At 36.9% G+C, this 12,074-nt stretch overlaps 1 protein-coding gene across 1 annotated transcript in view; it reads left to right on the forward strand.

Annotated features, from left to right (window-relative positions):
• The first annotated feature begins 988 nt into the window (after nucleotides 1-988).
• The window catches only part of TPH1 (tryptophan hydroxylase 1), a 13,262-nt gene continuing 2,176 nt past the window's right edge, over nucleotides 989-12,074 (forward strand). Inside the window, exons 1-9 of the mRNA XM_004683003.1 lie at nucleotides 989-1,105; nucleotides 3,217-3,400; nucleotides 5,798-5,898; nucleotides 7,313-7,380; nucleotides 7,525-7,721; nucleotides 8,863-8,998; nucleotides 9,695-9,821; nucleotides 10,354-10,449; nucleotides 11,551-11,684. Of these exons, the coding sequence (XP_004683060.1) occupies nucleotides 989-1,105; nucleotides 3,217-3,400; nucleotides 5,798-5,898; nucleotides 7,313-7,380; nucleotides 7,525-7,721; nucleotides 8,863-8,998; nucleotides 9,695-9,821; nucleotides 10,354-10,449; nucleotides 11,551-11,684 (1,160 nt within the window). The remainder of the gene's footprint in view (nucleotides 1,106-3,216; nucleotides 3,401-5,797; nucleotides 5,899-7,312; nucleotides 7,381-7,524; nucleotides 7,722-8,862; nucleotides 8,999-9,694; nucleotides 9,822-10,353; nucleotides 10,450-11,550; nucleotides 11,685-12,074) is intronic.

Here is a 12,074-nt window from a genome sequence, read left to right on the forward strand (position 1 = left end):
AGGGGTGGCAAAACTAGATCATATCCGGAGGCAGGGAAAGAAAAGAATTATGAGCTCCAAAGGTATGGAAGTTAAACCAGCCATAATGATTAGTACTTCTTACACTGGCTCCTGCTAGGGGAACTTAAGGCCATTTTGCACAACATAAAAGGAAGTCTTTATGTAGTTTTATATGAAGAATGTACTCTAAACTTGGAGATATTGTGGAGAATGAACTGTCAAGAAATCTGAAATTCTCTCAATGCTGCATTGACTGCCCAGCATCACTTTACTGTTCTTCTTCTTCTTCTTTTTAAGGTTTTTTATTTATGCATACAGAACTGGGGTACAGGCCAGTGGGGGAGGATGAGAGGATTCACCAGAGACAGAATGGGGAGCAGAACAGGCAGATTGACTGAAATACACTGCTGAGGAGAGCAGAAGGTGAGTCAGGAGAAGAGATCTGCCACACCAGGTGGGTCACCTCTGTGGCCAGGGATCGAACTTGTGCTGCAGTGGCTTTGGAGAGCTTCATAGAGCTGTGCTTTAACCATTGGCGTCACCAGGGAGAGATTCTACTGATTTTTGATTTTTGCTTCCAACTGTTAAAGTTTGCTTCTGTTATGATAACACTGGTAGGTCAGGACATAGACTAAATTTGCAGAATCCTTTTCTTGCAGCATGACATAGAGAGAATATCAGGGAAAATGTGGACTCAGTAAATGTAGACAAGCTGAATACATTTTACTTTGGGGGTCTTCATGTTAGTTTGAAAAGAAATGCTAAATCATTCACTTGAGCTTTGGAGCTTATTAGACTTAGGGGTTTTATAGTGACTAAATCAATAAAGTTGAAGATTAAGATAAAAGAATACTTACATTTTATGCATTAAGATGACCTTTCCACATGTTTGCTACTGTAAAAAATGTTGATAATCATTTATGCAATAATTAATTTTAGGGAAAGAAAAATTCTTAGCCAGAAGAGCTTATTTTATTTTATTTTCATCATGATTGAAGACAATAAGGAGAACAAAGACCACTCCTTAGAAAGGGGAAGAGCAACTCTCATTTTTTCCTTAAAGAATGAAGTTGGAGGACTTATAAAAGCCCTGAAAATCTTCCAGGTATGCACTCTCTGTTTTTTTTTTGCATAGGCGGATACTTCTGAAATGAGTCTGGAAAACTACATTTAAAATATAAATTATTGTACTTTTTTTGGAGATGGAATACAGAAATTTCTTAACTACTTAAAATTTTAAAATATTGCCCAATTCAGATCAATGGGTAAAGGGATATAAATAATTTATGGAAGAGAAGATACAAATAGCAATAAAGAAAGGAGAGGGGGAGATTCACTAATTAGATTTCAGAAAAGCAAATTTTATTAAATAAAATATTTAAAAAATAATGGTATGATTCAATGTTAATAGGTTGAATTATATTACTTGTATATAACAATGATTCTACAATTATACTGTTCCTTATTGTTTAAGTTTCAAAGCATTTGACAGTCTAGTACAGCTTGATGTTAGGACAAACTAACAATCTGTGTATTGAAACACTCTGATAATGTGTTAAGAGCCTTTAAGTATTCGCAGTTTTTGACCCAGTCATTCTACTTCTATAATTCTAACTTATGGTAACAGAGGCCAGTCAGACAGAACACAGAGACTGAGTACTTATTCTGTGCCAGGTGCCATGTGAAATACTAAAGATGTGGACCTGAGCAAAACTCCCTGCCCACTCTCAGAGAGGGTATGATCCAGTGGGGAAGACTGACACTAAACACGTAATTAAATAAATACTTACATGTGTATCAAGTGACCTGAGGAAAAGTAATAAGTGCTGTGACTGCACTGAACTGAGGGGGCCCAGCCTAGCAGAAGGGCTTAAGGACATACATTTATTAAAAGTAAGTAACAATTAAAACCCAAACTAAAAATTATAAACAAGCTACTTGTCCTAAGGTAGGACACAGGTTTGATGGTATTATTAGGACATCATTGTAGGTAAGCCTGTAGGCCTTGGGGGCAGACCACTGGAGTTCAGATCCTTGTTCTGTTGTGTGTCAGTTGAGTAATTAGACAAATTAATTAATTGCTCTGTTTATCAGCCTTTACGTCTATGAAGGAGAACTTCACCTAACTCATAGGGTCACTGGGAAAGTAGTTAATGTCAAGTCCTTAGGACTTGTCAATAAATCAAGTTTATATACCTATGGCATAGTGTTATATAACCACTTGAAAATAATATTTCAGAGAATTAAAAATTTAAAATGTAGACATATACCCTTGAAGAATGTGTGAGGCATCAGTTTTGTTGGATGATTGGTTCTTCGTTTCATTATTACGTTACCAGTTCTTTCCCAGCGCCCCCCCCACGCGCCCCCAAACCACCCCTCCCACAACGTCCATGGTAAGGGAAGAGACTCTCACAAGTCTGCACACATAGTACCCACAGCCCAGGTTGGCATGGGAAAGCTGCACAGCAGCTCCTGGTTCAGAGGGTTGCTAAATTTGTAGTTTAAGAGATTTGAGCTATTAAATACTTTCTGTTCAAACTTTTTACTTAACTTTATTAAATATATTTTAAAGGAAACTTCTTTCTAAGGACTAATATTGAAAAAACGTTTTCAGTTTTGAGAATTTTTAAAAGGTTCACTTTATCTAGGAGACTTGTTTTTTTATCTGAATGTCAGTTGATTCTGGGAATCTGAGGAACTGCAGTGGGTAGTTTTCTATTAGTTTCTAGAGGGTGTGATGATTTCTTTCGAATTTTCTGAAAATTTATGTAATATTGGGGGGGGAGTTATTTCATTGTTGGCAACACAAAAAGGAGCTCCCCACCCCTTTTGGCTATTTGAGAAACTATGAAATAGATTTTTTAAGAAGATTTATTTATTTATGCATATAAGGACTGGGGTACAGGCCAGAGAATCCTCTGGTGAGAGGATTCACCAGAGACAGAGTGGGGAGCAGAACAGGCAGACTGATGAAGTTCACTGCTGAGGGGAGCAGCTGGCGGGTCAGGAGAGGTCTGCTGTGCCATGTGGGTCACCTCCGGGGTGGGGATCAAATTCATGCGTTAGTGGCTTCAGACAGCTCCATAATGCTGTGCTTCAGCCAGATGTACCACCAGGGAGGGCCCTGAAATTGATTTTTATTAGTAATGAAAATAATCAGAGATTTTTCATGTCAGTCAGTCATCTGGAAGCTCTATCTTCTGTTTTACACAGGAGAAGCACGTGAACCTGTTACATATTGAGTCCCGAAAATCAAAGAGAAGGAACTCAGAATTTGAGATTTTTGTTGACTGTGATATCAACAGAGAACAATTGAATGATATTTTTCATCTGTTGAAGTCTCATACTAATGTTCTCTCTGTGAATCCACCAGATAATTTCACTGTGAAGGTAGATGGTAAGTTTGAAAAGTGAAAATATCATTTAGAAGATTAAGTACATAATACATGTTCAATCTTACATTTACCTTGAAAGCATGAAAGGAAACATCAAACACTTTTGAAATTGTTCACAATCTGGTAGTGAAGAAAACACAATGTAGTTGCTCAAAGTACTAAGGAAAAATTGCACAAAGTATTTGATCAAGTATGAGAGAAATGAAGAGGAACTCTTGAGTATAAGAAAGAATTCAGAATAGTTAGAAACTGATTATGTTATCTAAATTTTCAAATCATTACACGTGTCTTGATCTCCCAAACCTCCAGTATACAATGCTGAGTGTACATGAACTTTCAGGCTTCACATCTAGCAGGTATTATGGAATACTTGAATTTGTTCAGAGTGTTGACAATTGCTCACAATTATGTTGTGAGATATACTATGCATAACATTCCTCCCTGTCCCTTCTCCTCCAAAAGCAGATGAAAACACAGTAATGTTTTAAATACTCATTAGCCTCTGCTAAGATTGTCATTGTGAAGAAAAGTCTTGTAATTTGCTTGGTCCAAGTGACACATTAAATGGAGCACATTTTGCACCTGGTGCTTAATTTAGATAATCCCTTCAGATTTTGTCACAACATTTGGGGTGTAATAAAGACTGATATTTATCTGTTATGTATTTGCATCGCTATGTGTAAGTTTTTTAAATGTTGAGGTGCTCCCATTTCCGCCTGGTAGGTAGCTGCCTCCCAATGTTTCTGGAGTGCTCCTCACTCGCCTGAACCCTGGTGCTCCAGGTCCTCTCCAGGAGTCCCTAGCTCACCACAAACCTAGCAGAGCAGGAGTTTAGGACTCTGTTTTAGCCCTTTTGAGTGATTGCTGTCCCTGTTGTGTTTGTTGCTAATTCTCTTCAATATCACCTTTGGGTGTATTAGAAGGAAACTTAGACTCCATTTGGCAAGAGGGCTGGAGGTCTAGAGATAAGTCACCTTGTATAAATTACCTTGTCTCTGCACTTTAGCTTCCTCATCTATAAGATGAAGAGTTTTGTAGAGACTAAACAATTTGGTGACAATGTAGGGTACACTAATTTGTGTCTGATTATTTTTACTAAGAAATAGGGATGCAAAAATATATAGTCTCTATCCTTAAGGGATTTGTAGTCTTTCCTGTAAGACAGATATATAAGTAGATACATTATAATAAGACAATGCTTTATTATAATAAATAGTTTTTAGATAATTAGAAACCTAATGTCACAGGAACCGGGAAGATAGAGACCTGCATCTACCTATAGGGCTTGGGAAGGGTAATTTGATTTGGGTTTTGAAGGAGGAGAATGTTCTCAGTAAAACATAAGGATGGGGAGGAGTGGGAGATGGAAGTAGGATGGCTATTCCAGGTAAGAGAACAGCGTAAGAGACTTATACAGGCTTGTATGTCTGAGGAGTGGTGAGAAGAGCAAACTGGAAAAGGCATGAATGTTCTCGAAGATCCTTTCATCAACAAAAACAAACTTTCAAAAATGTTATTAAATTTGTGATTTGGGCTGTACAGTTTAACATTCCTTTTCTGCTTCTTTAAGGTAACTAAATATGTTGTTTAAAAATTTGATTCTTTGTTCTATTATTAAAATACAGTATCTCCAACACATAGAGGAAATTAATTTGAGAATTCAACATTTTAAAATTTCAAATTTTTAAAAAAGATTTTATTTATGCATACAGAACTGGGGTACAGACTGGAGGTGCAGGGGTGTTGAGAGTATTCACCAGAGACAGAATAGGGAGCAGAACAGGCAGATTGACCAAGTACACTGCTAAAGAGAGCAGCAGATGAGACAGGAGATGTGTGCTACGCCATGTGGGTCACCTCCAGTGCCGGGGTTGAAGCCACAGCTACGGCTAACTTGTAGTGCTGCATCCTAACCCATTGTGCCACCAGGGAAGGCCCTAAAACTCCACAATTTTAAGAAAAATTTATTTACGAGAAACACAGCAATTTGCTTATATAAATTTTGCTTTGATGTTTAAGCTAAAATTTAAAAATCTCCTTAAATGCATTTATGAATTCCTTCCTGTCTTTTCTTTCTTTCTTCTTTTTTTTTTTTTTTACAGAGAAGAACTGCGGTGTAGGCCAGAGGTGTAGGGAGTGGAGGATAAGAGGATTCACCAGAAACAGTGTGGGGAGTAGAACAGGCGGATTGCAATACACTGCTGAGGGGAGCAGCGGCGGAGGCAGGGGAGGTCTGCTGTGCCGTGTATGTCACCTCCCTAACGGGGGGCTGGATCTCCAGCCATGGTGGCCATAGCACTGAGACTTAATCCCTAAACCACCAGAGAGGTCCAGTGTCTTTTTTTAAATTGCTTTTTGTAAGTTGTCATTTTACCTGCTAGTCATTTTGTATTTTGCAGATATGGAAACTGTACCTTGGTTTCCAAAGAAGATTTCTGACCTGGACCATTGTGCCAACAGAGTTCTGATGTATGGATCTGAACTTGATGCGGACCATCCTGTAAATAATTTTATTATTATTTTTTGATATTTATTTATGTATTTTGTAGGACTGGGGTGTAGGCCACAGGTGAAGGAGGCGCAGTGAGAGACTTCACCAGAGATAGAGCAGGGATCAGAACAGGCAGATTGACTGAAATGCACTCTTAAGGGTAATAGTGGGTGAGACAGGAGAGGTCTGCTGCACCATTTGTAGGTTAGTTCTCTGGAGGGAGATTGAACTTAGGCTGTTGCCATGATATTGCTGAAGCAACCCCTTCCCCTCATCAGGGAGGCCCTCTGTAAATTATTTTAATAAATATTTTTGCCAGGGATGGGGGCTAGGGTGAAACTAATAATTATGTTGTTTCTTTCTGAGGTGCTAAAAATATTTTGAAATTATAGTGGAAATGGTTGTACAACTCTATAAATATACTACAAACCACTCAGTTGTATACTTTTAAATGTCAGTATGCCATGTGAATTACATCTCAATAAAACTCTTATTATTATTATTTTTTAAATCACCAACAACTTTTCTTTATCCAAAAACTAAAATCCAATCTTTTTAATAGAACTTCACCAGAGGCCCCTACCTAGTCTAGAACATGCATCAACTCACTCTGCAGCCTCCAGCAAGATCAAATTGCTGGTCTTTCTCAGGCACAGCATGCTGTTTTCATCTCTTTCCCAAACTCTGCTATCCTCTTACATGAACTCTGTGGCTTGAGCTTCTCTGTTGCACTTAAGTTGCATTTTGTGCAATCTCTAATAAGGTACTTGTCATTTTTTTAAAAAATAGTAATAGGTTAATGTAAACTTCTTGTGCTTAACTCTGACCTAGATTGTGCTTCTGCTGAGATGGGCCAGGTGCCTAGAAAGGGTTCATGAATCTGTATGGAAGGAAAAGTTCATTTTCTCTTTTCAGGTGTCCTCCTCCTCCTTCCTATTATTTGCTTTATTGTCTATTTCCTTCTGGGCTTTATTTTTGATGCATTATTTTGCTGAGGTATCAGCTGTAATATGACTATTCTGCCTACTTTATAAATTATTATTGTTTGCTGCCATAAAGGATGGCTATTTGATTTGGCATTTTTGTAGCTAAGACTGTATTCAGTTAAGTCACAATTTTAAGTATTATTATTAAGAAAAAATAATCTAATCCTTGGAAAAGAGCCAAGGGATTGCTTTTCATGTTGCTCAAATGATTTTATTTTTGTAGCCCGTGTATAGTATCTTTGTATCACTAGTCTTTTTAGTCTCTGTAGTGTAAATTCAAATAAAAACTATACATTTCTAAATAATGCTTGATCATAATAATAATCATGTAGCTCTTTGGTGATATCTCAAGTAATGTGAATTATTTCCTCAATATCATTGTCAACTATTATTTAGTATATACACTACACATATTTTATTATTTTTTTAATTGTCAGGGCTTCAAAGACAATGTGTACCGCAAAAGACGAAAGTATTTTGCAGACTTGGCTATGAACTATAAACAGTAAGTGTATTATAAAAATTACTTCCCCAATTTTGAAATAATAATAAAGTGAGCAAACAGTGAATTATAATCTCTTAGTAAAAGAAAATAAGTGCTATTTGTTGAATGCCAATTAAAACTCATTCTTCCCATCTGCCTTATTAGTGGAGATACCATCCCTAAGGTTGAATTCACTGAAGAGGAGATTAAGACCTGGGGAAATGTGTTTCGAGAACTCATCAAACTTTACCCAACCCATGCCTGCAGAGAGTATCTCAAAAACTTACCTTTGCTTTCTAAATATTGTGGTTATAGGGAAGATAATATCCCACAATTGGAAGATGTCTCAAATTTTCTAAAAGGTAATACACTACTTAAATTTTTATATGGGGACAGTTGAACACTGTTTTGATCATGATCTATCAATATTAGAGGAATAAAGTCCAGTTATATGAAAGGTCAGAATTTTCCTGTATTCCGTCCTAGAGACTAATTGGATTCAGTAGGGGGCACCACATTTGAAGATGGACAGTCATAACCTGGAGCCAGTATAGAGGAAAGGGAGCAGAATTACAAGGGGATCGAAAAATAAAACATATAAATAAAATTTGAAGGACTCATGGTATTTAGCCTGGAGATTTAAGATATATTATAACTTTATTTAAATATTTGAAAATAATTTTATGTAATAGAGGAATTACTAAAGTATAGGATTGTTGAACAGAAATGAAAGTTTGGGGATCAAACTGGAGAAGACTGGTAAAGAATTGATTTGAAAATAAAACAGCCTCATGAAATTGTGAGTACCATGTCCATGGGGTGTGAGTGCAAAAGCTTCCCACTCACATGGGAATTCAAGCAGGTGCTTTTTATACGGAAGGTGCAGTTTCAACTGTTGGGAAGTGGAAGTGCACCATCTACTTCAGTAAAAACAGAGAAGCCACTTTACAAGAGTCAGTACTGACTAAAATAACATCAATTGAAGAATACTTTTGAACTGAATGAATATACCTAGTTAGTGAGTTTTTATAAAAGAATGGTTGTTAGGGACTATTCTAAACTCTACCTAGTTAGTGAGTTTTTATAAAAGAATGGTTGTTAGGGACTATTCTAAACTATTCTAAAGGAAGACTGTGAGGTGTAGTGGTGTAGTTTAAGGACACCTGCATCCTCATCCTACGTTTATTATCTATCTACTCTGTGGTCTGGGGCACAATATTGTAGTCTCTGCACCTCAGTTTTATAGTTGTCACAACGAGGAGAATAAACTTAACTCATGTAATAAATGTGAAAAGAGATGCAATATGTTGAAGTCTGACTCATTACCTGTTAAGTAACCATGTTAAGTACTTCATAATTATTATTTTCCCGTAGGACTCATATGATAAATTTGAGCTTCCATCTCCCCCCTCAATGTGTTACTTGGTACCACTGACTGAGGCAGAATGCTACAGTGAATGATCTGTTCTGCTAAAGATTTCTGCTTTGTCCTTTGTTTTGTAGAACGCACAGGTTTCTCCATTCGTCCTGTGGCTGGTTACTTATCACCAAGAGATTTCTTAGCGGGTTTAGCCTTTCGAGTTTTTCACTGCACACAGTACGTGAGACACAGTTCAGATCCTCTTTATACCCCAGAGCCGTAAGTACTTCTATTTCAGCATTTATTCATCTAATAGATTTCTTTTTTGTAATAAGGATACTGACCTCATGGCTTTTCTTATGAAGATTAAGTGAATTAACCCATGTCAGACAGTTAGACCAGTGCCTGGCACATATTATAGACTCCATGTTATGTATTGTTAACCACTAATATCATGATGTTAGACTCATTAAATGGTGCTCTAATCTCTTTGGTGCCAGGTACTGATTTAAACATAGGAAATGCAACTCTGAAAGAAATCAGTCAAAATTTTCTATCTTCCTAGAGCTTATAATTCCAAATGGTGGATACAGTTAATAGACAAACTAGCAATATAGATGGTTAGATAGTGGTAAGTGTCACTGAAAAAATAAAAAAAGAGGGAAGGGGGTAAGAAATGTGTGTGTGTAGTGTTTCTGTTTTGAAAACAATGATGAGAGAAGGACTTTCTGAGAAGATGGCATTTAACTGGAAATCTAATTTTGGGGAGGTGGGTGCAGGTGTCTGTGAGTGGCTGAGGTTTTGAATCAAAATACTCTCTCTGTTTTTTTTTTGTTAGTGTCCCATGTGATATATTCCAGTGGCATACCACCAGAACAATTGAATTAAAAAAAAATGAGATTTTAATTTGACTGAGTGGAGGATTTTGCCTTGGTGTTAAGCATCATGACATGATACACTTGTGCTTTTTTTCAGAGACACCTGCCATGAACTCTTGGGTCATGTTCCCCTTTTGGCTGAACCTAGTTTTGCTCAGTTCTCCCAAGAAATTGGCCTGGCTTCCCTTGGAGCTTCAGAGGAAGCTGTTCAAAAGCTGGCAACGGTATAAGTTTAGAAATAGCTTTATTGATCAGTAATTCTTAGCTGGGTTGGGATGTGAGTATATGTGTAGTTTAAAAGTGCATATTCAAGATGACTGTGAGATAATTTATGTTCTCTGGTGAATCCTTTTGCCCCCACACCTTTGACCTATGCCCCATTTCTTGTATGCATATATAAATAAATCTTTTAAAAAATAAACAAGGTGGCAAGTACCTTGCCATAAAGCAATCTATTCTATTTTTAAATGTATTAGTAAACATTAAATTTTTTTCTAATTTTTATAAGGTAAGTGTAGCTAGCTATAACTCACAGAAATGGGCCCTTACCAAGAGTGGATGAGAGTTGTGGGAACAAAAGTTTGAGAAGAGCTGGTTCAGAAGGAGACCAGATGGAGAAATAACGTGGGAGCTTGGTCTGGAGGCCTTGGGCTTTATTCTGGGGTGCTTTAGTCAGTAACTGAGAGCTTTAAACTTGTAATTTGTTTTAAGTTTAGGCATTCAGGATGTAGAAGTAATATTAATGTCCTTTTGCAGTGCTACTTTTTCACTGTGGAGTTTGGTCTTTGTAAACAAGATGGGCAACTAAAAGTCTTTGGTGCTGGATTACTTTCTTCTATCAGTGAACTCAAAGTAAGACTTGTGAATTTTTGCATGTAACTTTTCTTCTAAAATAATGGACATGACCTGACTAGAAATAGTTTTTGGACTTAGACAAGAACTTACTATGGACTAGGGAGAGTACTTGGGGTGGTAGGAAACAGTACTTATAGAGAAATTTTCTGTTTCCCAAGACATAGCTGATTTAGATCTAAGTATCTTTTTTTTTTTTGTATTCAATCTTTGCCTTCATTTTTCAATATTGTTTTGGTTTGTTCAGACTCCTGCATTTCCACATAAGTTAAAAAAATTATTATAATAGTTTATTTTTACATCATTTTGTGCCTTTTTCCTTCTAATCCTTCCTTGTAATCCCCGTGGACTTCCCATCACCAATTCACCCGTTGCCATCACCATAGTCCCAGGCACTCCCCTCACCATTTCTGACCCCATTACCCACTCCACCCCATTAAAATGTCTTTAGTATTATTATTATTACTTTACCACTGACCCTTTATGCTCCTGCTATGAGTGAAACCATCCGTTATTTTTCCTCTTTCTTTCTGGCTTGTTTCACTAAGCATTAGCTCTATATATCTTTTAAGTAAAATAGTGTTTTGAAGCTTTTGCTAACAAAATCTTGCTGTTTTCCTTCGTTGTGCTAGCAGTCACTTATAATTTCTAGGGAATTCTTTGAGATTTATTATTCACCCAATAATGAGATAGATTTAAGTTCATTGAGTGATGGATGCTGTGAAACCTACCCAAGGCACTGGTTTGCTGTCAGTGAGCCTCCCACCTGGTGGTAGGTATGGCATGCATAGTTGGTATAATACACTCATGCTGTAGATAGGCATAAATAGTGCGGGGTAGAAAGCGGGTGGAAATGAATAAAGGTCCTCCTACAGGGAGAGGTGTATAAAGCTGTGAGATGATCTTGGGCATTTATGGGGAGCAGCAAGCCATTTGTTTTATTGGAGTCTATTGTAGGTTACATAGAGCTCTAGGAAATTAGTTTGGAATTAGGATCATTGTTTTAGTAATACATTCACAGGTGTACCAATCTGGCAGTTGTGTGTAGAATGTAATCTATGAAAATAAGTCATATTCATTGATTCACTCTTTATCTTCTAGCATGCACTTTCTGGACATGTCAAAGTAAAGCCCTTTGATCCCAAGATTACATGCAAACAGGAGTGTCTCATTACAACTTTTCAGGATGTCTATTTTGTATCTGAAAACTTTGAAGATGCAAAGGAGAAGATGAGGTAAATCATATCTTCTTCACGCTTTAATTTTCCTTTGCAAAATATAGACTCCAGAATGGTAAGAAATCACAGAAATAAACAGCTGGATAATTAAAGTGTCTCTGTCCCTTCTGCCTGTAACACATCTCCCTTTCATAACTAATGCTTAGGATAAGTTGGTTATAATGATGCTTGATAGTTGCAAATATGGATCAGAGATTCACTGAGAAATTGGCTTCTTCCCATCAGAGTTTATAACCTAAAAGAAGAAGAAACTGTGCAATGAAACATTTGCATGTTATTCAGGAGCAATTTATCCCCAGCTGGGAGAACATTTGAGCTTGTTGGCATTTGAGAAAGGACTTGAAGGAGAGATGGGATTTAGATGTAAAGTTTTTTTTTTTTTTTTTT

This window comes from Condylura cristata, unplaced genomic scaffold (genome assembly GCF_000260355.1).
Source record: "Condylura cristata isolate star-nosed mole 26May11 unplaced genomic scaffold, ConCri1.0 scaffold00015, whole genome shotgun sequence".
NCBI lineage: Eukaryota > Metazoa > Chordata > Mammalia > Eulipotyphla > Talpidae > Condylura > Condylura cristata.